A 27,514-nucleotide genomic window follows, 5' to 3' on the forward strand; every position below is an offset into this window, starting at 1 on the left:
AGAACATGAAACAATCTGGTTAGGCTTCATCAAATGGTGTGTGAGAGAGAGCTTGCTTCATTCCATCGAGTGTAAAGGGACTTGGACTAGTTCCACGGAATGTTGTAACTTCTGCCTGCAAACTTCTGGCCTTAATTCTGCCTGGCATGGCTTCTTTCTCTCATGCTCTGCCAATACCTCTTAGTACAGTGCAAAGTCTGGAAAGGGAAGAATTGGAAAGGAGGGGAGGAGAAATTTCCATTGCTCACACACACACTTCTGCCTCTCCCACTCCACTCTCAAGGGAACGTGGTGGTAATTTGACAGGGAGATCTGATGGAGGGGAAGAAGGGCAGAAAGGGAAGGATCTTTTCCCCTACCCTTCTCTCCCCTTGAGTCGTAGACACCTTGACTTACCTCTTCTTGTGGACAGTGGGTTGCTCGTTGGCCCCAGTGATTCTGTGCCGTGCTGCCTGGGCAGACCTGAGCTGGATTCAGGTGAGCTGGGTAATTGTTCTATCCATGTGTCTGTCCGAGTCTGTGCATCATACCGTCAGTGCTGGGGTCACAGGAACTCCCAAGCCCCTGGCTGTCACTGAGGCAGTGACCCTGCAGTCTTCATGAACGTTTCAGGAGAACTGGTTGCTGGTGTCTAGGGAGCATTTTGACGGGTGGGCAAAGGAATGTGTGTCAGAGAAGCCCCTGCTGCTGTTAGGGTAGGAAGCGGGGCTTGAAGAAAACAAGGGAATTCATTTGGAGGGACGAACTGAAGGGAATTTTCCATGTTGGGTTCCAATGGAAATTCTGAGGGGAAAACGTATGGGCACCAGAGAAGGAAATGGGGTGTGAGGACATAACAGCAAAAGATGCTAGAGAGACGAGCAGAGGGATGCATAGCAAAGGAATAGACACCGAAGGATTGCTGGGGAGTGGAGAGCACCGTGCTGTGAGAGGGACAGGCAATAAGTAGGTAATATTGTTAGGGAATGCCTGGGCCAGGTAGCAAAGGGGACTGGGGGAGACAGTCACAGGCTCTGAGGAGGACGCACTGAGGGGAGCAGGGAAAGCAAAAGAGTGTGTGGGGGATTGCAAGGCAAGACCCAGGGGACAAGCTGCAGGAATTTCATTTACTGTAAGCAAGGGATAGAAATTTCTTTTCTTCGCATACTGTCTGTCTGGCGAGATTGGTGTCCTGAGATATACTGGGCACTTGCAGGCTGCTACTTAGTGAGAAGAACTGTAGTGGTCTCCTGGGGTGGGATTTTGTGTGTGTGTGTGTGTGTGTGTGTGTGTGTGGGTGTGTGGGTGTGTACACATGGATGGAAGGACAGGGGTAGAGTGCAGTGAACAGGATTGTGTGAAGAGCTGCACTTTTTGCTGGTGCTGGAAGGGAAAAAATATATAAAGATTTGATTTGGCCAAGATCTGAGCTTTGTGGAAAATCTTTATGAATTGAAAAAGTCTGTGTTGGGTTGACTGAAAGCAGTGGCCCCCTTGTAACTTTTAGGCTACACTGGAGGCAGAGCTGTACTGTTATGTCACCTCTGGAGCAGCCGCCCTATGCTGACAGACAGGAGAGAGTCCTCCCTCCCCTCCAGCTCCATGAGCAGCTCCAGCTATGTCAGCAGGAGAAGCTGTTCTGCCACCATAGTATTGGCTGCACCCATGTTTCTGCCATTGTATCCTCTGTCAGGCAGGGGTGCAGGGTTTTTTTATTTTCCCACACATCCCTCTTAACCCCTGCCGCCCGACTGACAACAGCTTTACCACAAAGGCGCTAGTGTACCCATTGCCTTAGGCCAGTGTTTAGTGTCTTAAATATCCATTGGCATGGGGACCTGAAGTTGGATGGCCCACACTCCAGGGGAGTGCCCTAATCCCAGAGCGTGGAGTTATTTTCTGGCCCAAAGACTAATACAAGAATTCCAACAGGTGCGAGGGGTGGAGAGGAAAAGACCCACCACAGAAGAGCCAAGAACTCGCTGGTTAGGGCAGAGCTGGGTACAAATCTCAATTCCAGAACTTGGGGGAGAGCTGGGTTTAAATTTTTGCTCCAGAGCAGGAATCCAGACGTAGGTCTTCAATGTACCCGGTTAGCGCACTGTGATCAAAGTCACAAAGTACTCTAACTTCTGCCTCCTCTCTCCATTTGGTTAATCCTGTTGGAAACCTCTTTACTCCAATTCCCCAGTTGCCAGCTGCTGACCCGTGAGTAGGCCTTGGACTTTAGCATCGCCTCACGAAAGAGCCAGATTTCCTTCAACTGACAGACACACATTCTGAACCAACTGGGGCAGGCTAAGGAAATGCTCTGGGGGAAGCTTGCAATCAAAAGCTGCTGTTGGTTTGTGTGTCTATTGGCAGCCCTGCAAATCTGCTGATATCTGCTTTATACTGGTGGGTACATGCCTCTGGACAGCCGCAGCTCATTTTTGCAGCTATGGATGCACATACACATTTTGTGGCTGTGCAGGGCTCTCCCTGTTGGGAAGGGAATTTCAGAGCCTGTGAAGGTGGATCGAGCTGTAATCTTGGCAGAGCTGAGCATTGCTTATGTGAGTGCCACACTGACTTCCCCTGCTCATTGTGATTGTCACACCCCCTTGACAATCCAGCCTGGGGCCAGGCAAATCTCTCCCAGTGCTTCTCAGTCCTGGCCTTGTAGCACCCTCATCTGTGCCACCCACAGAGCCCAAGACCATGACTGTTCTGTTCTTGCAGGTATGTGTTTCAGACCTGCCAACAGAAGATGGAACTGTGCCAGCAGGGAGTGCATCTGCCCTGCGCCTGATCAGGACTTCAGGGTCAGGGCACTTGGTGGGCGTAGAAGGGTGAGGTTAATGACTTCCTGGACACAGCAGGCAGCAGTCACTTTCTACTGCTGGACATATTGCCCGGAGTGTCCGTGAACGCTGCCTGAGGTTGCTTAAGAGCCCTGCAGAAGGCCCCCAGGGCACCAGTGCAGCTGGCGAGACAAGGGCTCACCTTTGGTGGCTGCTGTGTGTGCACTTGCATAGGCTGAAACATTTTCTGGAGGTAAAGGGATAAGGCAGGGACTCAATTCTCCCCCTAGCTGGCAAACACTTTTCCTGGCTTATGAAAATGTTGCCTACTTCTTCCTGCCCCACACTGCACCTATTGATTTTTGCACAAGTCCTTCCAGAACACATGGCTGATTCTTACTGTGTGTGTCCAGCTCTGTGGCTTCAGGAAATCTTAAATTGTGGGCAGCTCAAGAGGGCTCTGGATGAAGGTGGGGGATTGTGCATACTGTAGACCTGCAGTGGGATTCTGCCACTAGCATAAGTACGTGCTCTTGACAAAGAATAGAGATGTTCAGGCCATTGGCCAGTCTAGCTGTGAATTTATGTGGCCTGGCCCTGACTCCCTGGAATAATGTGAGCCAGGAAAATGGCAAATGAAATTTAATGTGGGTAAGTGTAAGGTAATGCACATTGGGAAAAATAACCCTAATTATACATACAATACGATGGGGGCAAATTTCACTACAACAGATCAGGAAAGGGATCTTGGAATTATAGTGGATAGTTCTCTGAAAACATCCACGCAGTGTGCAGCAGCAGTCAGTAAAGCAAATAGGATGTTAGGAATAATTAAAAAAGGGATAGAAAATAAGTCAAAGAATATCTTACTTCCCCTATATAAAACTATGGTACGCCCACATCTTGAGTATTTCATGCAGATGTGGTCTCCTCACCTCAAAAAAGATATATTGGCGTTAGAAAAGGCTCAGAAAAGGGCAACTAAAATGATTAAGAGTTTGGAATGGGTCGCATATGAGGAGAGGCTAGAGAGACTGGGACTTTTCAGTCTAGAAAAGAGGAGACAGGGGCGATATGATAGAGGTATATAAAATCATGAATGGTGTGGAGAAAGTCAATACAGAAAAGTTAGTTAATTGTTCCTATAATATAAGAACTAGAAGACACCAAATGAAAGTAATCGATAGCAGGTTCAAAACTAATAAAAGAAAGTTTTTCTTCACACAGCGCACAGTCAACCTGTGGAACTCCTTACCAGAGGACGCTGTGAAGGCCAGGACTCTAACAGAGTTTAAAAAAGAGCTCGATAAATATTTGGAGGCTAGGTCCATAGATGGCTATTAGCAAGGCGTAAGGTATGGTGCCTAGCCTATTGTCGAAGGCGGGAGATGGATGGCAGGAAACAAATCGCTTGATCATTGTCTTCGGGTCACCTCCTCTGGCACACCTGGCATTGGCTACTGTTGGCAGACAGGATACTGGGCTGGATGGACCTTTGGTCTGACCCAGTATGGCCGTTCTTATGTTCTTAGGATGTTTTTGTGAGGTGCAGCTACCTCTTACTGTGAATGTGCTGGGAGCTCTTTGTTCTCTGGTAGCAGATAGAACCAGCCTGGGAGCTGAGCCTGACTAATTGTTTCTTTAACTTGGACTAAAGCAGTTACTCTTCTTAATACACAGGCAGAGGGAGCTGACTCTAGTCTTGCTTACACCTGTGTAATACTAGTGGCTTCACCAGTTACTCCTCATGTACACTTGTTTACGTGAGAGCAGGATCTGGCTCTCTGTACCACAGTCACTTTGTGCACCTTGCCTGACCAATGCGCAATAATGAAGCAAAAAGAGCAGGGGAGGAGAAGTTCCCTCCTGAGCTCAGCTGGGTGGTTGTTCCCTCGAGCATGAGAGTCAATAATCTTTGTATTTAAAATCTTAGCTACCGCTCTTGCAGATGGCGAGCTAGATTCTGATCTCACCTACCATGTGTCAATCCAGAGTCACTAAACTGATTTCAGTAGCATTATGCTGGTTTAACTCCAGTGACTCCGAGGGCAGGATCTGGTCCATTGCTCAGCTTCTCAGTCTTGCCTCCATGAATCTCACTGAACATGCACCTTGAAATGTCCTGCAGCAGCAAGTCTCAGGAGTCAGTTATAATGTAGGTAAAAATAATTTTCTCTATTCAAGACGACACTCTAATTCTGAGTGCATGCTCTGGGGTAATATGTGGAGTGCTTGGTTTTTCCTTCCCCTCCCTCCATAGCATTTTGCTGGTCTACACACAGCTTGGTGCTGCTCTTAAGAATTTGTTTTAGAAATAGATATACTTAAAACGGTATTAGTACTTCTACCATAGATTAAGTTATATGGTAGAAGGACATTTCCATTGCTGTGGCTTGCCGTAAATTTGCAGTAATAAACAGTACCAGTGGAGGCACTTTTATACCACTTTGACTATACCCATTTCTAAATCAATAAAGTGCCAGTGGCGCAAAACGTGTACAGCCCTAATAATACTGTTTTTTAATTTCTCCGTCTATGGATTTCCTTCTCCTGGTTTTGCTCCCCACTGTTGTTGCCCTTGTGATGCTGGCCAGTCAGGTGCTAGCTTATGCCCAGGACCCTACACCTCTGGGGAACATTGACAAATTCATAGCCAGAACCTGTCTGGCTAACTTGGGTGTTACCACCTGTCAGATTGGTATTAGATTAATGAACATGTGCTTAGAGTCTGGGCTTTATTGAGTGCTTTCAGAAGACAAGAAATGTGACTGATTGCCCTTGCCTGCACTCAGCACCCCCACTGAGAAGCAGACATGCAAGAGAATTCTTCCCATCAGCTAGGTCTGCAACATGAAGCATAAGTGGGTAGGGATAAAACCCCTTAACAAAGAGAAATGTATTTTTGTGCTGCTTGGACAATGAGGGGCAAGGAGTACTGCTTAGCGGGGGTGAGCCCTAGAGGACATAGAGCCCTTATTCACTATAGGTGGCATGTGATTCTTGTGTTTGGGGAGGCTGGGTATGAGCGCGGGAAGATCTCTAGAAGTGGAGGGGACACCAATGGCTGGACTGTGTCTCTGCTCTGCCTGAGGCCTCTCTTGCTTGGCATCCTTCCCCCAAGGCCCTGCCCATGTGTCACCCTCAGGACCACTCTGAGGCCACCCTGACTGCTGATTGCTCCTCGCCACCCCCTACTCCCCATCTCCCCTACCTGCCACTTGCTCTTTTCCACTCTCCACCTTTTTTACCTTTCCAATTTTTTTCCTGCCTCAAGGGAGAGCAACGTGCATTGGGGGGGGGGAGTGAATGAGTGTGGGGAAGAGCTTGTGGCAGGTGGGAAGGGCCTTGGGGGAGGGGTAGAGAGGAGTGGATGGGAGGGGCCTTGGGGCAGTGGGGAGAGAGGAGTGAGTGGGGGAGGCCTTAAAAGAGGGAGAGCAGAGAGGAGTGGGCTGGGCAGCCGTGGCAGGGGTGGGACTGAGAAGAGTAGGCAGGGTAGCCTAAGGGACGGGGGCAGAGCTGGGGCAGGGAGAGGCAGAGCCAGGCCAGGATGTCAGGGCAGAGTCAGTGCAGGAGGCGCCATGGAGGAAGAGGCCAAGGGAGGTGGAGCCACTGTCTTGTTGCTAAAGGACGATTTGCTTCTCAGAAGCTTCCAGAGGTGGTGCTCCAAAAGCAATGGGCTGGCATGGCACAACAAAGGGAAGCATCACAGCTGTCACTTCTTGCCTCATTTGGGGAGCTTAGCTTCCACAGGTCTCTCACACCTGTGACCCCTGCTAGGCACCATTAGAGCGGGGACCTAGGAGAGCAATTGGCCTGGGCCTCAGGAAAAAAAAGGGACCTCAAATTTTGCCATTTTTCTACTGAATCATTTCCACTTATCATACACCTTGCAGTTATGACAGAGACAACAAAAGAAGTTATATATACACTGGGTAAAACTGATTTTAAATGATTGTGGGATCTTGGACCTTTTCCAATTTTTCAGTCACATCTAAGTTTCCATCTGCGTGACAGTCTCTGATTAGTGACTCTATGTTGTGAAACACGGTTTGCAATCTTTAGATAATTTAGAGGTTTTGAAAGTTGCAATTTGACTACTGTAAAGTGGTTTTGCTTGGTCTGTGAGTGAATTTAACCTTGAAATTAGCTTTTTATCATTGCATAGTTTTTTTGGTATTCCTGTTTTTTCTTGTGTGTATTCATGTACAATAACTGTATCAGGCTCAGTTGTAAGCTACCTCTTCATCTAGTTTTAGGTTAATCTTTAAAGCCTTTTTTTGTGAAAATAAACTTTTAATTCTAGTTGTTTAATAAACTTTTTATCTAACCTGGCAATCTCATTGTGTTCACTTTCATAAGAATGCTCCAGTTATCAAAGGAATTTTAATAATGGGAACACGATAGAGGCCAAATTTCAAGATTTTGAAATAAGGCTATAAAAACCATAGTCAATAGCATCTCTGAACTATTGTTATATAGTACTCACTGTGCAGTATATGCTAACACAATTTTGTATAACCAACAGCCCTCAGCAAATTAAGTTATTGTGAGGTACTGTGTTTTAAAAGAACCCTTTATCAAACTTAAGTGAAGATTTGAAAGTAGTGCAAATAAGAGATGACAAAAGTAACAGCATAAAGCAGCAGTTAAGAGTTTAAAGCCAATTAAAAAGACCTCTCAATCAGTAGGTGGTAACCATACTGACAGTGATACTTCCAGTTCTGACATGAAAACGTTGTGCATACAAATGACATTTCAATGCCACTGCCTCACAATGAGGAGGTCATTAATCAAGACAGAAATTCCAACACTAGTGATAGATGCGGAATCTGTGCTCAGTTTAGAGGCAGTGGTAAGGAGAAAATGAGAACATCAAAGATGCTGCAGAGCAAAACCTTATGACTAGTACAGAACACTGTGTACCAACAGCGGCATCTGAACCTGACATTGGACTTCTTGGTAAGTCAACTGCAGTTGTTTCTCAAAGTTAGTTGGTTTTGGATTCTGAGTAATATACCAAAAGATGCTGAAAACCATGCTTTTCCCACTCATTTGATGACAAAACCTCTTCCAAATGGAGAGATTTATACAAGAGACTGGCTTTGCTGGAGCATGGAAAAGAGGCTTTTTACTGCGTACCCTGTTTCATTTTTATCAGTAATAGTTCAAATGCATCAGTACTATCTGATCCATCCAGTTGGAGCATCAGTAGTGGTTGGAGGAAGTTGAAATACCTGCACATACAAATTCATTATCACATTAAGACACCTATGTTGCATGGAATCAGCTAGTAGAGCAGCAGTAGCCGACAGTTCGACTGAAAAGTTACTCCTGAGTGAAATGAACGCAGAAAGCGATAACTGGAAAAAACTCTTGGAACACAAATTGAATGCCATTCCTTTTCTTTCTGGGGAATTGGATATTGGCTTTGTTTGGTTCCGGGCAACATATAGGTGACCCTAAAAATAGAAACTTGTTGATATATTTGAGCTTCTTAGCAAGTACCGCTCACTTTTATTAGGCCAGGTTCAGTGTGTTTGTGAATCAGAAGAGAGGGGAAAATACATGCAAGTCCATTATCTGTCTGCAGAATACAAAATGAGTTTGAGCTGTGTGGGGCATTTGTGCAACCAACAGTCTTGAAGAGATATGACACATGATGTACTTTTCAATTATTATGATGTAACTCCACACTGTTCTCATAAAGAACAGACAACCCTGGTTGTTCAATATGTTAAAATTGCAGGAAGGTCAAAGGTTTCAACTGAAGAATGATTCATTTTGCTCGATAATTTCATAGAAAAATGGAAAAGAAATCAGTGCTCATGTATTAGAAATTCCCGAAGGCTACAAATTAAATTGTCAAGTCTGCATTGGTCAAGCCCATGACAATAGCTCCAGTATGGCTGGGAAATAGAAGGGAGTCCAAGCAGCCCTTCTTGACCCAAATCCAAACTATATTTTCTCCAGTTGTGGCAACCACATACGAAATCTTAGAGGGGTAGCCGTGTTAGTCTGGATCTGTAACAGCAACGAAGGGTCCTGTGGCACCTTATAGACTAACAGAAAAGTTTTGAGCATGAGCTTTTGTGAGCAAAGACTCACTTCATCAGACGCTGGTTATGGAAATCTGCAGGGCCAGGTATAAATAAGCCAGAGCAAGGGTGGGGATAACAAGGTTAGCTCAGTCAGGAAGGATGTGGCTTACTACCAGCAGTTGATCTGGAGGTGTGAACACCAAGGGAGGGGAAGCTGATTTTGTATTTAGCCAGCCATTCACAGTCTTTGTTTAATCTTGAGCTGAGGGTGTCAAATTTGCAGATGAATTGTAGCTCAGCAATTCTCTTTGGAGTCAGGTCTTGAAATTTTTTTGCTGTAGGATAGCTACTTTTAAGTCTGCTACTGTGTGGCCCAGGAGATTGAAGTGCTCTCCTATGGGTTTTTGTATATTGCCATTTCTGATATCTGATTTGGGTGCGTTTATTCTTTTATGTAGAGACCGTCCAGTTTGTCCGATGTATATAGCAGAGAGGTATTGATGGCACATGATGGCATAAATTATATTGGTAGATGTGCAGCTGAATGAACCCACGATGGTGTGGTTGATCTGATTAGGCCCTGTAATGGTGTTGCTGGTGTAGATATGTGGGCAGAGCTGGCAACGAGGTTTGTTGCATTGATGGGTCCCTGAGTTAGAGTGACTGTGGTGCAGTGTATAGTTGCTCTCCTCAGACCCTATGCCACCAGAACTCCCAGCTATCTCCGAGACACCACTGACTTCCTGAGAAAACTGCAATACATTGATGACCTACCAGAAAACACTATCCCAGCCACCATGGATGTAGAGGCTCTCTGTACCAACATCCCACACAAAGATGGAATAAATGCTGTCTGGAACAGTATGCCTGATGATGCTACAGCACATCTGATGGTTGAGCTCTGTAACTTTATCCTCACACACAACTATTTCAGATTTGGCGGTGATGTGTACCTTCAAATCAGCGGCACAGCTATGGGTACCCGCATGGCCCCTCAATATGCCAATATTTTCATGGCTGACCTGGAACAGCGCTTCCTTAGTTCTTGTCCACTAACACCCCGTCTCTACTTACGCTACATTGATGACATCTTCATCATCTGGACCCATGGGAAGGAGACTCTGGAGGAATTCCACCAGGACTTCAACAACTTTCACCCCAACATCAACCTCAGTCTGAAATAGTCTACACAAAAGATCCACTTCCTGGACACCATGGTGCTAATACGCGATGGCCACAATACCACCCTGTACCATAAACCCACTGACCGCTACGCCAACCTTCATGCCTCCAACTTCCATCCCAGACACACCACACGGTCCATTGTCTACAGCCAAGCACTAAGATATAACCGCATTTGCTCCAACCCCTCTGACAGAGACAAACACCTACAGGATCTCTACCAAGCATGCTTGAAACTGCAATACCCACCTGAGGAGGTGAAAAAGCAGATCAACAGAGCCAGATGTGTGCCACGAAGCCTCTTACTACAGGACAAGCCCAAGAGAGAAACCAACAGAACACCACTAGCCATCACCTACAGTCCTCAGCTGAAACCTCTACAGTGCATCATCAGGGACTTACAACCCATCCTGGACAATGATCCCCCACTTTCACAGGCCTTGGGAGGCAGACCAGTCCTTGCCCACAGACAACCTGCCAGCCTGAAGCAAATCCTGACCAGCAACTATACACCACACCACAGTCACTCTAACTCAGGGACCCATCAATGCAACAAACCTCGTTGCCAGCTCTGCCCACATATACACACCAGCAACACCATTACAGGGCCTAATCAGATCAACCACACCATCGTGGGTTCATTCAGCTGCACATCTACCAATATAATTTGTGCCATCATGTGCCAGCAATGCCCCTCTGCTATATACATCGGACTAACTGGACAGTCTCTACATAAAAGAATAAACGCACCCAAATCAGATATCAGAAATGGCAATATACAAAAACCCGTAGGAGAGCACTTCAATCTCCTGGGCCACACAGTAGCAGACTTAAAAGTAGCTATCCTACAGCAAAGAAATTTCAAGACCTGACTCCAAAGAGAAATTGCTGAGCTACAATTCATCTGCAAATTTGACACCCTCAGCTCAAGATTAAACAAAGACTGTGAATGGCTGGCTAAATACAAAATCAGCTTCCCCCCCTTGGTGTTCACACCTCCAGATCAACTGCTGGTAGTAAGCCACATCCTTCCTGACTGAGCTAACCTTGTTATCCCCACCCTTGCTCTGGCTTATTTATACCTGGCCCTGCAGATTTCCATGACCAGCATCTGATGAAGTGAGTCTGTGCTCATGAAAGCTCATGCTCAAAACTTTTCTGTTAGTCTATAAGGTGCTACAGGACCCTTCGTTGCTGATACGAAATCTTGTCAGTGTTGATTGTGCTGAATCATACAAGGCAGCAATCCAGTGCTTTGGAACAATTCCAGAAATTGTATAACCTCTTCAGTAGCAGTCCTCACAAGTGGGAAATTCTTTAGCAACATCTGTCTGTTTCTCTTCACGGCATGTCGACAAAGATAGTCAGCATGAATTGATGGCATTAATAAAACAGTTGCATAGCATTTGGACTCTGTGAGAAAAGCTTTAAGTGATCTTGAATCTCTTACTCTCAGCACTGACTTGTACTGATCTTAAGTTAATTCAGAATTATATGTGAAAATTTGAATGCATTTTAATGTCATCTGTGTGGATGAAGCTGCTAAAAATGATCCAGAAAACTAATCTTGCAATTGAAGCATGGAATGCTACATTAGATATTGAGAGGGATAACTTGGAATGACAATTTTTAAAGGTATTAAAAAAATTCATGCTCCGTGGGATGCAATCCTGAGTCCAAATCAGTAGCACAGGGTATTGATATATCATTTGAGTTTCCCACCAATTGCAGCCTATCATCACAAACTGATGCAGAAAGGAACTACCAAGTAATTTTGTTGTTGTTGTTATTGACTCCATCAAATCTGGTCACTCCTGTGTAATGTTTTCTTCCTGTGCTTTACCCAACATGCCTGATGCTTCTGCAAACCTCTTGTGACAGCTTGCTGGGGCAGGACAGCCACTTCATGAGTACTTGAACTAAATAGAAAAGCTTTACAAATGTATTGAGGAGAAAAAGGGGGAAAATCAGGTGCAAGTTTATAGAGATATTCTGTTCGGTTTGTCTTGGGATGCTTGTGACCGACTTTCCTACTTCCCCTTTATCCTGTGAGTGAATTGAATGAAGGGTTTGTTAAATAGTGTGATCTCAAGTGGTACAGTAACAGGAACCTTAATAAATGCATGCAATAATTTCCTAGTTCTTTTCAGAAGCACCTTAGAGTCTTTTGGTCTGGGAGAGGTAAGGTTGGTTTAATTCTGTGTAGCATTATTCATCTTAATTATTGCAATAGTGCCACAGACCAGGGCCCCACCGTGCAAGGGATTATTGCGCACACAGAGAATAAAATGGAGCCAGTGAGAGAACAGAAAGCTCGTTTTAGAACTGGCCTTTGAAGAAGAAACATTGTATTGAAGTGTCAAGATCTGACTGATTCAGCCTGTGCTTACAGCTACCTTGTGGTGGTCGTGGTTATTTTAGTGAGACCAGAACTAGCTGAAACCAGAGTACCACTTTGAATCACGGCTTTTATTGAACTGGAACTGAACCTGACCCATAACTTTGTCCTACCTCCTGAATCTGAACCAGAACTGAACTAGGGTGACCAGGCAGCAAGTGTGAAAAGTTGAGACAAGAGTTTGTGATGGGACCCCCAGGCTGCAGCTTGGGACTGTGATCCCTGAAGTCTCCAGCCTGGGCTGTCTCTCCCAATGGTTTGCTTGCTTCTCAAGGTGCTGTGATCATTTAGTCAACAACATGAATGGATATATCCAACTAATTGCATGAATGCTCTCTAAGCCGTACATGAATCATACTCAGGGAAAATCCAGCAGATTCCTCCCAGCCCCAGCTTTGCACCCCAGAAATGTACCATCTTATATTACTCATGTCTTTAGCTTGTGCAAGTTCACTGATTAAAATAAAATATTGAAATAAATTTAACTATAGAAAGATAGGTTTTAAGCAGCATAGCTAATAGCTACCACAGGCTTCAGGCAAGGTGGGAGGGTTCCATAACCCCAAAAGGGTAGGACCAAGAGCAGAAGGGATGGGGCCTAGGGTAGCCTACCATTAGTGCCACTCAGACCATGACACTGTCCCACCCCAGGGCCATGTGGAGCAGCACTGTTGCAGCATTTCAAAGAGGCCTGGAGCTTCAGCTGCCTCTGCTGACCCAGTGGCGGTGGTTGGAGCTCCAGGCTCCTTTGAATACTGGACTACCGTGCAACTTTGCTCCCTGCCAGCAGGCCTGGTTTTAAGTGATTATAAGTGGGAGGCATAAAGGTCAGAGATAAAGAATATGAAATGAAAAGACAAACACACATTCCAAACCCAAAATATAACCAGATTCAATAAGATTTGAATCAAGTAGCTTCTCTCAACCCACTGGAAATTGCAGGCGGATTTTAGTTCATAATTCACAGACTGAATTCTCTGTCAGACCTGAGACCAATCTCCCTATTTCAAAGTGTTTGTTTTTCCAGCATTTTTGTTGCCTTCCATGCCAGCGGGGGAGGAGAGAGGTGGTCTGATGATGCCACTGCCCCTTATTTTATATTCTCACTTCACGTCCCAGGGAAGATACTGGTACAGAAACGTTTCTGGTGGCCCAGACTCTGTTGAGCAATCTCTATGGTATGGGGCCTCCATAGGGGTCACTTACTGAACTGTATAGCTCTTGTTTATAATTCCGTGGCTGGGCAATGCCTGGTGATGGTCACTTAGTGCTTGCCTGGGTGAGGATCACCTGTCTGGTTGCCGCTGGAGAGTTAGCTGTAGGCACTTCCTAGCCTCACAACATATTTCAAAATCAACTCTGGCGCAGCACCTAGCATTAATGCGGCCTTCATTTAAATCAAGTCCCATAGGTGCTGACATAGTACAAAGAGATATGAATAGAAGGGAGTTGACTCTATGGTTTTGCCCCAGATCCATCTCAAATAAATAAAGTTAAGACATCTGCTTCCAGCATCTAACAACATCTCCAGTAAGCAGAGACGGAAACATCATCCTGCATAATGATGTGCACTGGGGCTGCAGCAAATTGGAGCGTAGTAAAGACTGCACCAGCAAACAAGCGTCACTAAGCGTACTGTTTTCATTGGCCGGCACACAGAACACTGCTCTTCTGGATGAGAAGGATGGTGAGGCATCTAACCTCTCTCTCATGCCTTGCCTTTGTGCAGAAGCATCACAATAAAATCCATAGCTGGGTGGCCTATTGCTTCAGATGAGATGACAGTGCAACACACTTGCGGGGTTGGGAAGCTTAGAAAAGGCTGTCAGGAGAAAGCTTTCAGAAGTGACGAATTCAGAATGGCATGGGGGAAGGAGACCTGACTGACGGTGACAAAGTGGGTCCAAAAGATTCCTTGCCCTGCTGAGTCACAGGGAAACTCACCTGTGCTTCAGCAGTCAACATTCTGGGACAATTTAGAAATTTCTGTAGAGGACAAAACTTTAAGGGATGTCTGTGCCTAAGAATACCTCAGTTGTGTATAGTACTGCTCACCAGCTGATCTCAAAGCTCTTTACAAAGGAGGTTGGTATCAGTATCCGCATTTCCCAGATGGGGAAACTGAGACACAAGTCTAGAAATGACTTACCCAAGATCACCCAGCAGCTCACTGGCCTGGATTGGAAACCAGGTCTTGTGGGTACCAGCCTAGTGCTCTGCCTACTAGGCAACACTATTCCATAGAAATATGTGACCAGCTCAGGTATTGTGCGAGATATATAAGCCCCAATTCAGCATAGCACCTAAATCAATAGGATTGGGCTCAAGCTGAAAGTTAAGCACCTACTTAAGTGCCTTACTCAGCTCCTTGCAGCATAAAGACCTCAGTAGAAATCTGCAAAAATTCTAAATTACTCTAGAATTGAACAGGGGATGAGAGCCTCAGTAAGTGGCTTTTAAAGCCACCTGTAGTGTTCTATGGTAAATGGTAATTCTGTTCAACTCTTCCACTACCCCTGCTCTTACTCTAGGTGCTGCAAGCTGCTTTACGAAAGGCAATTTCAGCTGCTTTGCTCAGGACCTCATCCCCTTTTGCACTGAGTTATACATACTGCCATTAAAGGGAACGGGATGGGACCTTTTCGCTCCCAGCCAGTTGCAGAACAGAACACAGTTCTTGGTTTGCTGGGCATATCCAGAGGAGAAGGCATATAGTCCACAGTTTATGCTGTGCTGTCTTTATTTGTTTCAACTGGAGAGAAAAAAATGCATTACCCCAGTACTGAGACCTTTGTTATGAAACTTTGATAAAAATTACCTGCTTGTGTGTCGGTGCCCTTCTTTTCTGCTGGTTGGCCTATTCTGTACAAACAGTTTGCAAATAAAGTGATCTGATAAATGCTTTGTGCAACCTGCAGAAGCAAACAAGACACGGTGATAATGTTTTCTGCACAGTATTTGTCAGCTTCCCCTGCCCATCTCCCACCTCCTTTCCCCCTCTGAGATAAATTCTGCTTCACCTCCACCAGCATGTGCATTTCATCATAAAACCGCTTGGAGAATGACTGGTCATAGAATCACCGGGTTCACACACTATTAGGACTCCATCCGCTAGAAATACCACAAAAAAAAAAAAAAAAGAGAAAGAAGTCCACAGTTACCCACTTACACTGTGCTCTGTTGTGCTCTATAATTAATCTTACTGGGTAATGAAGACCTTGAGTGAAATTCAGCCTTGCTGTAAGCAAGAACTTGAGCCAGAGTTTGATTTAGCTCAGGAAATAGGTACAAAGCAGAGATTCCCACTAACCATCTCTTAACTCTGGGGGCTTGGGGGTCCAGCGATGGCTCTTGAGTTTTCTGGCTCAGGCCTTTCTCTAATGGGCCAAACTATAGCACGTTGCAAAGTCACATGATATTGAGAAGTTTTCTTAATGCTCCTGGAGGTGTTGTGATTTTAAAAAATAAATGAACATGAGCAAGAAAGAGAACTTTATTCTCCCGGCATTCACTAGTCATCATAACGGTGGGGAACAGTTCGAAAATGTGACCTGCATGCACTTTAAAGACTCACAAATCAGAAAGTATATACAAACTTGCTGAAATTGATTATTTTGTAAGAAACCTGTTCTTATGCTAATCTTGAGTTTTTGAGCTGGCCTGGCAAGATTGGAAACCCTATATCTGATTCCTGATCCTAACTTTCAAATGGGATCCATCTCTGCTGCTGCAGAGTGGGGCCAGGTGTCTGGTTTCTAGCGGGCATTGGCTACTCCCTGCAGTAGCTGGTGAGCGCAGGCAGGTAGCATCCAGTTATGTGTTGCCTCTGCTGTGCATTCATCAGCTATTTATACGTTCCTCTTCTGGCTGTCTTCCCCCTGCTTTGCCCCTTCACCATTCTCAGGCCACTGCTCCTCCATGTTCCCCCTGGTGGGGTGTCACATGACAGGATTTTTATACTGGATCTGGAAACCATTTTAATGCCCAGTGTGGCTATGGGCCCCAAATATTGTGTGTGCGGGGGGGCGGGGGGGCGCTGTGATGTGTCTAAGAACAGCTAACAATGCCATGAATATGCGTATGCTACTTATGTGTCTCTGCCATGTAGGTAGGTAAAGTTATAGATTTTAGCTACGTAGCTGTGTTTAGAAAATGGGTCAGTGCTAAGCTTCACGATCGGAGGTGCAAATTCTGCTCCAGTCAGGACATTGGGCTGAACTATAGAGTGGAGACCAGGTGCTCCACATTCCAGATGCTTGGGACAAGTCAATGGGATGCAGCCCACTGGTCAGGTGACCTGGATTGAAACAAAGGAACACGTCCATTTCAGAAATTGGAGAGTGTCTCCTGGGAGTCATCCAATGGCAGTTTGCCACAACTGCCCACCTGAGTCAGGTAGGGGAGGACCCTCAAGGGACTATGGGAAGAAAAAGGGGCTGTGTCCCTGAACAGAAGAGAACAGACAACTACAGAGGAGAGCCATGCTGTGGACTGAGCAGTGTCCATCCTGGATCCTTTGTCTTTTGGTCTCCAAGGGTCCATGTACCAGCATGTGGACCCCAGTATCAGAGGGGCAGCCAAGTTAGTCTGTATCTTCAAAAACAGCAGGAAGTCCTGTGGCACCTTATAGACTAACATATTTTAGAGCGTAAGCTTTTGTGGGCCAAGACCCATTTCATCAGATGCATGAGTGGGGGGTTCCAGAGGAGGGTTTAAAGAGGGAGTCTCAGTAAAGAGGAAGGCCAGAGATGACAAGGTCAGTTTAGTCATGGAGGAGGTGGCCCATTAGCAGCAGTTAAGGTGGAGTTGTGAACATCAAGAGTGGAGAAATCAGATCTGTTCAGTCACGGAGGATGTGGCCCATTATCAGTAGCTAATGTGGAGATGTGAACATCAAGAGCAGAGAAACTGCTTTTGGGCAGGATCTACAAAGCTTTGGTAACTGCATCTATGTGACCTGAAGTGAACTTTGAGAGACTTTTAAGGATCAGCAAACAACATTGCTGGCCTGCATCAGTAGTTATGCCTGATGTATGTAAAGTATTGCTTTAACAATTCTTCTCACTAACCTTGCTTTCTCTTTTATTAATATATCTTTAGATAGTCAATCTAAAGAATCGGTAAGCATGTTGTTTGGGTAAGATCCAAGTATATATATAGACTGGGGTCTGGGGCTGGGCCCTATGGGGTCTGGAACAATCTGTGCAGTGTTGGGTAAAACAGGCTTAAGAGCCTCTCACCTTAAGTTGGGGGTTGCTGGTCTGGGCTGGTACAGCAGCTGAGAAGACTGTGGGTTTGCTTGTGTGGCTTCTGGCTGGGCAGTGGGGCTGGCAGAGATGCTGTTGTAGCTGGTTGGATTTGCCTTAGTGAGAAGGAAATCCCAGCCTGGGGCTGTAAGTAGCTCGGATTTTAAGCACAGGTACCCTGGATTGATTTCTCTAGCTGTGCCCAGAAACTCTGCCCTATCACAGTGGTGTACTCATCCTTAGATCCACAAAACCTGATCAACTGAGCTTGGGATCAGGACCCCAAGCTGTTCTAAACTTGAGTTTGGGGTTTTGAGAGAGTTTTGGTTAAAGTGTAGTTGCAATGGAGTCGCAGCAGTGTGGGAGCCTTGAAAGGAAATTCCTGGGAGAGAGGTGCTCTGAAGGAAATATCTCATTTAGCAAGGCAGCTACAGGAGGTGAACTTTGTTCTGTGTTGTGGGTGTGGTGCCTTGCAGGTTCAATGCGCAATGAAGGATCGATCAAGTTGAAAGAAGAAAAGTGGAGTTGGAATATCAGGGGAAACTAAGAAGCTACGTTTAAAGGAGAAGGAAGCCGAACTCTGAGCCCTGAAATCACAGTCAAAGCCATTGTGGAAGAAGCAAGAGCAGCAGTCCCCTGGAACTCCAGTGTGTAACTATTCTGGTATGGACTGATTGTAACACATTGGATATGCCTGAAAATGGGTATCTATGTAACTCTGCTGTATATGTGTTGCCTGTATGGAACAGCGAGATTGGTAAAGGGGATGCATGTAGCTCTGAGAAATGCTCTGTAACTAAGCTATATTGTTATAGCCAGAGAAAAAGTTTCTCTGGCTGCGGGTTTGAAGCATTTAGCTGCTTGTCTATGCAGAAAAGCGGTGTGTCTCTACATGCAACCCCTGCATTGAGTCTGAATGCTTAGAAAGGGCTCTGGGAGGAGATCAGTGACAGGAAAAGTGCAGGGAGCAGGCGAAAGTTTCCTTGAAGCAAGTTGAAGCGAAGGATCAGGTTAACATCTGCCTAAGAAAAAGCATAAGGTTTATGTTAGGAAATCCCAGCCTGGGGCTGTACGTGGCCCAGATTTGAAGCAAAGGTACCCTGCATTGATTTCTCTAGCTGTGCCCAGAAACCCCATCCTATTACATGGGGCATGTCCTGCTCCTTGCACTGTGTGGAGAAAAGGGGTAAAAGTAATTGCCAGAACCTATCGGTACAGGGAGATCCTTGGCAAGGTGTGGGGTAGCTCCCAGCCCCTGGAAGGAGTGCAGCCTTGGGAGGAAGGGGTGAAGCTGGGAGGCCAAAGTCCCCCAGCCAGCCCTTCATGGCCACTGTTGCTATAGTGGCTGCGAGTTCCAGGGCTCTGGCAGAAATTTGAATAGCCCGGGACTCCTGGTTGCTGATGTGGTGGCAGTGGACAGGAGCCCCAGAGCTTTTTAAATCACCAACCTCTGTGCAGCTGCCCCCTTTGTTCTACCCCCTTTGGCAGCCCGGCAGATAGGGTCAGGCAGCACTGTGGGAGTCAGACCCTGCTGGCAGAGCTATCGCCAAGGCAAGAGCAAAAGGTGAAGTGACATTATAACACTGCCATGGCAACAGTTTAACGTCAGCCATGTCTGGGCCAGTGCCAGCATCTGGTTCTTTCCAGTGGAGCATAACAGCACCTACCAGCCCACTGTCACCTCTGGTAGTGGACCAGCCCCTGGCCGGAGCACTCAGCTGCCTAACAGTTAGGCTCCTTGTTTTTCCCATTGCTGCTGTCTGAGCCAGCATCACAGGAAAGCCAAAGGCCCTCTGGCCTAGGGTGCTGTCCAGGAGGAGGCCCCTGGAGTCAGGTTTGTAGGGCTTTGGTGCACAATGCACCCTTAGGACTTAACTTCTTCCTGTCTGCACCCTAACTAGCACACAGGAGGCAACTGCATTATGTCCATGGCCAGCAGCAGCAGCAGCCTGGATGGGTTACCTGTCTTACAGCACTGTTTGGGCAGGATGGGACAAGCTGTTTCCCTACACAGGGGCTGGGAGTGGGATGAGGGTGGAAAGATGAGCTCTGCAAAGATAATGACCAGATCATCCTCCCCCCGCACCCCATTGCAGCTGGAAGCATTTCCCATCCCTTCCCTCCTGCTCAGTACCAGAAGGCTACTGCTGGTCACATTCTGGCAGCAATCTGGGGTGGGCATGTGATCCTGTGTGCCCCCATCCCACTTGTGTTGTGCCAGGAAGATCCCATGACAGGTGCCAGGAGAGGCAGGCAGGGAGGGTCCGTTCAGGCAGGTAAGTCACCCAGTCTGTAAGAGATGTACGGAGTGTGTGTGTATATGTATCCCTGTGTGAACCTTAAAGATAAGACGGTAATTAAAAAGACTCCAGCTGCTCAGTGTTCCTTTTTTATAGCAGGCCAAGTTATGACTGAGTGTTGTTGAACTCACTTGAATATAAATAATTTTACCGGGTGTCCTGCATTCAGCATAGGGAAATATGGTCACCCGCTCAGAGACTAGGGCTATGGTCAAAGTCTATTCTATGGTTCCACAAACAACCAGGATTTTACTGCAATAATTGATTAGCTAACACTTTTCACACGAACCAGTCTCAAGTGAACCTCTGTCTAGAGATCTGTGCTTAATGCAAGACAGCTAAGGACCCCTACCCCAACACCCCACTGCCCACAGGCATTTTCTTCTGTACAGGTTAAGATGGAACCCTCTGGAAAATAATGGCTTTCTACCTTAGACCTGGCTTGTCTTTACCAATCTCAAATAGCAGCAGCCAGTGGGATGGTGTTGATGTTAATGGGACTCATTCATATGAGTTTGGGCTAGGTTTAAACATTTGGCACTCAAAAAGATCATGTGTATGCTGGGGAAACACTTCAAGAGAGTATTTTCTAATATGTTATAACTAATACAATGTTAAGAACAAATTCGGATATAGCATAGAGCGCAGGAAATTGTGCTTAAAACTGGTTAGCTGGTCATTATTTGCAAAGCTGGGTGAATTTTTTTCAGCAAATAGTAAATTTGCTGAAATTTGCATTTGTGCGGGGCACTGAAACTTTAAGTGAATCTGAGTCAAATTTGACAAATAGTTTTGACCAATAAATATAGATTTAAAAAAAATCAAAACAACCCCTTTTCACTTTCAGAATCAAATGTTTCAACTTTATGTTTCCAAATTAAACATTTTGTCCATTTTGAAATGTTTTGTTTTTGACTTTCCATTTTAAAATATTTCATTTGGAAGTTTAGCTAAATAAATACACACAAAAAAAGAGAACCTGGGAGTCACCTGAAAAGAGCTCTCTCTCACAAATCATTTCAAGTTGAAACTATTTTTCCCCACATTTCAGTAGGGCAGCAAATTGTTTTAGTTAGAAACAACCCATTTTTTTCTCCAGATTTTCTCTCTTGTCTCCTGAATTGAAAATCCTGGGCGCAAATATCTATATCACAATTTTTCATCCCTGTAGCTTGAACCCTTCAGTCTTGAGTCAGTTGACGTGAGCCAGTTGTTTGTGTTCAATTGCGTTCAGACATACCCTATCTGTCTAATTCTATTATATCCTGCCCATCATTAAAATATCTGAGAACTTCACACATTTCAAGAAGTATCTGTAAATATTTCTGTCTCCCTCTCTTTTCAGAGATTTTGTGTTTTTTTGACTTTTCTGTTTGCTTGGGTTAGGTTCTGGTGTGAAAATGTGTTTCTTTTGTTATTGAGGGATACACAGGTCAAGGGATGAGCAGTCCTATAGCACTTTAAAGACTAAAAAAGTGCTTAGGTCATGGTCTTTCCTGGGTCATGCCCACTTCTGCAGACTTTTTGGAGTAGATAATTAGAATCTAGGGTTTATATAGCCAGAGGGGTAGTGGGTGGGGAGGAAAGAAGGAAGAAGAAGGGGTTACTTGTCACTAGTAGGACCAGCAGATGAAGCAAATTAAGTTAAATAGGACAGGATGTGTGCCATTACTGTAAATATTAAAGGTGTGGAAATTACTCTTGTAATGCATAAGATAGTTGAGATCTCTGTTAAAGCCTAATTTAAATGTGTCAAATTTGCAAATGAAATCCAATTCAGATGTCTCCCTCTGTAACATTGTGATAAAACTCTTGTAGAAGAATGTCTACTTTTAAATCCATTACTGAATGCCCAGGGAGGTTAGTGTTCCCCTCTAGGTTTATGTGTGGTCCAGTTCCTGATGTCGGATTTATGTCCATTCATCCTTTGGCACAGAGACTATTTGGCTTGTCCAATGTACATGGCAGAGGGGCATGGCTGGCACCTGATGGCATATGTCACAGTAGTAGATGTGCAAGTGGATGAGCACCTGATGGTGTGGGTGATGTGGTTAGGTCCAATGATAGTGTTGCTAGTATAGATGTGCGGGTGGAGCTGGCAACAGGGTTTGTTGCAGGGGTAGGTTTCTGGGTTAATGTTTGTGGTATGGTGTGTGGCTGCAGGTGAGTATTTTCTTGAGTTTGGGTGACTGGCTGTAGGAGAGAACTGGGCTGTCACCCAAGGCCTAGGATAGTGAGTGATCGTGTTCCAGAATACGATGCAAGTTGTCAATGATTTGCTGGCGAGGGCGGGGGGTAAGCGGAGGGCTATAGCTAATGACAAATGGTGCTCTGTTATTTTCCTTGTTGGGCCTACCCTGAAGTAGGTGACTTCTGAGTGCTCATCTGGCTCTGGCAATCTGTTTCTTTACGTCCCCAGACGGATAATTAAGTTTTACAACACGTTTGGTAAAGATCTTGTAGTTTTTTTTTTATCTGTCAGTGGGTGGGACTGGAGCAGATTCTTGTGTCTTAGGGTCTGGCTGTAAACAACGGATTGTGTGATGTGTCTTGGATGGAAGCTGGAGGCACGTAGATAAGAACAGTTGCCTGTGGGGTTCAAGTACAGAGTGGTATTAATGTGACTTTCATTGATTTGTGTTGTAGTATCCAGGAAATGGATCTCTTGTATGGAATGGTCTGAGATTGATAGTGGTTTGGAAATTGTTGAAATCCCTGCAGAATTTTTCAAGGGTCTCCTAACCATGGTCTATAGAATGAAGATGTCATCAATATAGCATAAGTAGAGGATGGATTCTAGGAGATGTGAGCTGAGATAACTTTGTTCTAGGTCAGCCATAAAAATGTTGGCATGTTGCAATGCCATGTGGGTGCCCACAGTAATGCTGCTGACTTGAAGGTATAAATTGTCCCCAAATTGGATATAGTTGTGGGTGAGGACAAAGTCACATAGCTCAGCCACAAGATGTGCCATGGCATCATTGGCAAGGGTGTTCTTGATGGCTTGTAGTCCATCCTCATGTGGAATACTGGTGTAAATAGCTTCTACATCCACGGTGGTGAGAATGGTGTTTTCAGGAAGATTGTGGATATTCTGTAGTTACCTCAGGTCACATTTTACAATATTTCACACTCTGCAAGGGTGGTGGGTAATGGGAGACACTTCCTGATCGCACCAGATGCATTGATCACTCTATCTCCCCACAGCATTAACTTTGATCGTTTTTCCCTTTCCTGGAATTTCTGATCATAAAATCATAAGTAGACCTTTCAGAACGGTTTCGTCATCAGCAATAGGGCAGCAATTGGGAATACGAACGTGGGCAGGAAGTGGAGCTGATCAAAGGGAGGTGAAATGAAAGTGGAACCAGGACTCTATTTCATATGATGAATCAATTTGCTACCATCTTTTTAGATACATCTCGTCGCATGGTGCAGCTAGTTCTTAGATGGAGTTTCCATGGACTACACTGGGAACTGCCCTAAGGCTTCTGTCACAGTACAAATGAATTCAGTTGGATGACTGAGTCCCTTCCCCATTCATTTCACCTGTGTCTTCTGTAACAACTGAGTCCCTTCCCCATTCATTTCACCTGTGTCTTCTGTAACAACTGAGTCCCTTCTCCATTCATTTCACCTGTGTCTTCTGTAACAACTTCTTATTGCTTCTATTCTTTTCTTCCCAGTTTCCCCTGCTCCGTTGGACCATGGAGGAAAAAGCAGCTATGGAGGCTGAGTCTGCTGGGGGCATGGTGGTCCTTGAGAAGGAGAAGACAGAAATGGAGGCAAGGGGCCAGTGGAGTAATAAAGTGGAGTTTATGCTATCTGTGGCTGGGGAGATCATCGGCCTGGGCAATATCTGGCGATTCCCTTATCTCTGTTATAAAAATGGAGGCGGTAAGTCCATAAAAGTGCAGGTTATGTGAGACGTTGGAACAGGAATATGAGTACCAGATCAGGCACCTTCACCTATTCATATATACAAACCTGTAGGTAGCGACACCCCCACCCACATACACACACACACAGACCTCCAGCGAAGCAGTCGCACAGAGAGGGTAAGCTGAGCAGTGTGAGACAAATCTTGCGCCACAGGTGGGCGCTCAGAGAAGTTCTGCGAGACGGAGGGGAGCAATTCAGTTTCAATAGGCTCCCTGTTTTCTAGGTTTGCCTGTGGTAGAAAGCTTCCATGTGACTTTTTGAAGAAAATAGATGTTAAGACACTGGTATCCTGACTAGCACTTTGGAAATTTGAGAAAGGAAGGAGGTTTTAGAAAAGTAAGGAAGCACTTTTATAAATGATTTTTATCGATTACATTGATCGGCCCCTGGGACAAACAGAATTAGAAAACAGGGCATGGGCTGTCCCTAAGGATACATCCAATCAAATCCTGGATAATACTGTTGTCTCACAAGAACGCTGACTGAAATTCTTTTGTGTGGCAGTGAAAGGAGCAGCTGCCTTTAGCTGGATATATACAGGATCCACGTTCCCTACTTCATGAACCTGGACTGTCTGGATGTGAAGTGTCTTCTGGCCCTAGGTCCACTGCAGCTAAAATACACCTGTGTTTAGGGAACATTTTGATACTGCCTTTTATTTTAACATTATTGACATAAGAACAAGGCTAAATGTTCTTTCTTTAGACCCAATTGTTACTTAACCACACTGGGAAGCAACGTGGGTCTGCTTTATGCCAAGGAAGAGAGAAACACACAAAAGGCAAGTCTGGTTCTTTTGAGAAAAGGAGCCCAAATCTTTGTTTCAAACATCTGTGTTTTTATCAGAGAACTGGGCGAAGAATGGGAATGTATTCACATATCATTTATTCCCTGTGTCTGATGAGGCCCTGAGAGCTGTTGTTTTAACTAGGAAGATATTGGCATTTGTCTGCCGTTGGACAAGAGGTCCCTCAACTTTTTACCTCACGCTCCTCCTTACCTATATCTCTGCCCCTGCCCCTGGGAACTGGAGCCTGGAGTGGGGCCATGGCTCTGGGAGGTGGGGGGGAACATGGACAGGGAGAGGGGTTGAGGCGGGGTCCATAGCTAGAGATGGAGATGGGAGCAAAACCTTGGCCAGGGACTGAGACCAGCAGCTGTATTCCTAGGCACAGGGCTGGCAGCCACAGCTAGAGGAGGATCCTCAGGAGGAGGGCTGGTAGCCAGGATCACGACTTGAGCTGAGCTGTGCTCCTTCCCTTCCCCCTCCGTGGGACCTGGCCTGCCCTCCAACCACGCCCCCCTAGGGGTGTGTGCCCTACAGACTGGGGCCTCGGTCTTCAGCTGAAGAGTGAAACCCAGATGGTCTCTTTGGAAAGGCATATTAGGGGCTGGGAGAAGGGAAGGCTGGAGAGCAAGCCAAGATGCAGCAGTGTAGAATTGATTGGAGGGAGCTGTCCTGTTATTGATGGGTAAAGAGGACTGCACTGTGTCTGAATGGACTGTAGTGCGAAGGGTTGCAAGGCTCACTCCGGGGCTGGGCTCTGGCACAGTGTCTACCTCTGTATGTCCAGTCTTTTCCCTAGGAGCTTCCAGACATACCTGCACCCAAGTATCCCCAGGAGACTTTTAGAGCATGGTAGCCTATTCCCATACTGTGGTAGGAAATACCCCAAGGGGACCAGAGTCTAGTCCAATCCTGGTGCTGGAGCCTCAGTCAGTATTTTACAGCTACAATCCCTGCTGACTCCCTTGCAAATCATCCTGACCTGTTAGAGCCGTGGCTGGGACACAGAGAAGTCAGGTGGGCCTGTGTTCCCCTACCTCCTACCACACTACTCCTGGGTTGGCAGCTTCCCCATGATCGGCTAGGAGGCCTGTTTTGCACTCACCCCTGTCCAATCCCCTAGACTACTTGGGCGCTCACCCCTCTGCCTGAGACCCGAGACTGTTACAGTTCACCCTTGAATACAATTAGGACTTCAGCTTCTTTGTGGCCTGGCTCCACCCAGCAGGAGCCAGAGCTCCCTGATAGACTATGAATAGCTGTGCGCTCCAGCCAAATGGCAGTGGGCTAAAGACAGTTGTGTTCCATCCTGCCCAGAAAGCCAGAGCTACCTCACAAGTGGCTACTTTGCCTGTCTGTAGTGAGGCAAAGTGGCTTCCCTCCTGCACTTGAAGGTGAGGGACTACAACAGTTGGTGAAGAAAGCCGGCAGCATCCCACCCAAGGACCAACAGCGGATCAAGTCCCTCCTTTGCTGGATAAGACAGTGAACTTCCCCAACCAGGAAGGGGGGAGACTGAGAAGCTCATCCAGTGGCTTGCCAAGAGCCAACAGCAGCAGCTTCTAGTGCAGCTGCAGCTCCTTCAACAGCTTGGGTACCAGAAACAGCAACTGATCCAATAGCTGGCAGCCCAGCGACAGCGGCAGCACTTGCAATAGCTGGTTGGGCTAGTACTAACATTTAGCAGTCCCAACCCTGTGAAGGCAGCAACTCGACTCTCCTCAAGGCTGTGGGGCCCGTGCACTTGACAAAGCCACGTCCTTAACATAAGAACATAAGAACGGCCATACTGGGTCAGACCAAAGGTCCATCTAGCCCAGTACCCTGTCTGCTGACAGTGGCCAATACCAGGTGCCCCAGAGGGGGTGGACCGAATAGGTATCGATCAAGCAAGCTCTCTCCTGCCATCCATCTCCAGCTTCTAACAAACAGCGGCTAGGGACACCGTTCCTACCCATCCTGGCTAATAACCATTAATGGTCCTAACCTCCATGAATTTATCTAGCTCTTTTTTAAATGCTGTTATAGTCCCAGCCTGAGAATGACCCAGAGGCCTTCCTCAATTTCAGCCAAAGCTAGAGTCGAGATTCTTGGGCACATAAGTGGCCCCTAGGCCAGGGGACAACCCCAATACATGTAGATGGAATTTGTGTCTCTGGCCTTGTTGACCCTGGTTGTAGACAGACTCTGATATGTGAGGACCTTATCAAATCCCCAGACCTGCAGCTGGGGGGTGATTTGGCTGCAGTGCATTGGTGAGGACATGAAAGCCTATTCTTAAGCCTGAGCCACGCTGACTGCGAGGGGAGATATGAGGGTTATGTCTCAAGGTTGGCCTGCCCTGTCACTTTAGGGCAAGACTGCAGTGTCTTTGCAGAGGTCTTATGTGCCTTAAATCTCTATGGCCCCAGGCGGTGGTCCTCTAGGGAGAGCTTCTTGAAGGGGCAGAGTACCACAGGGTTTCAATATATCCTGGTTGTCCTGGCCTATGCTCACCTGGTTCTCAGAGGGCATCCTCTTCGAAACATCACATCAAAAATGGTACCTACAGAGCTCTGGAGGATCTTTGCTCAGGTAGATCTCCCACAGGAAGTCCTAAAAATCCAAGGCACCAATTTCACTTCAAAGCTGTTCCAACAGGTCTGTGACCTGTTAGGAATAAAAAAGTTACAGACTGGTGGGTTGATGAAATGTTGTAACTAAGCTTCTACAGGGATGTTAAGGAAGTTTTCCCCAGAAGATCTTTATCAGTGGGACCAGCTCATTGTGCTCTAGTTACTAGCTATTAGAGAAGTTCCCCAGTCATCAACCAAGCTTTCCCTGTTTAAACTGTTGTGTGGCAGCAACCCTGGGAGTATT

The 27,514-nt window shown here is 46.1% G+C and overlaps 1 protein-coding gene across 1 annotated transcript in view; it reads left to right on the forward strand.

The window, feature by feature from the left end:
- The first annotated feature begins 311 nt into the window (after positions 1-311).
- The window catches only part of SLC6A12 (solute carrier family 6 member 12), a 76,134-nt gene continuing 48,931 nt past the window's right edge, over positions 312-27,514 (forward strand). Inside the window, exons 1-3 of the mRNA XM_075006364.1 lie at positions 312-477; positions 18,103-18,289; positions 23,613-23,823. Of these exons, the coding sequence (XP_074862465.1) occupies positions 23,634-23,823 (190 nt within the window). The 5' untranslated portion in view covers positions 312-477; positions 18,103-18,289; positions 23,613-23,633. The remainder of the gene's footprint in view (positions 478-18,102; positions 18,290-23,612; positions 23,824-27,514) is intronic.

This window comes from Carettochelys insculpta, chromosome 1 (genome assembly GCF_033958435.1).
Source record: "Carettochelys insculpta isolate YL-2023 chromosome 1, ASM3395843v1, whole genome shotgun sequence".
NCBI lineage: Eukaryota > Metazoa > Chordata > Testudines > Carettochelyidae > Carettochelys > Carettochelys insculpta.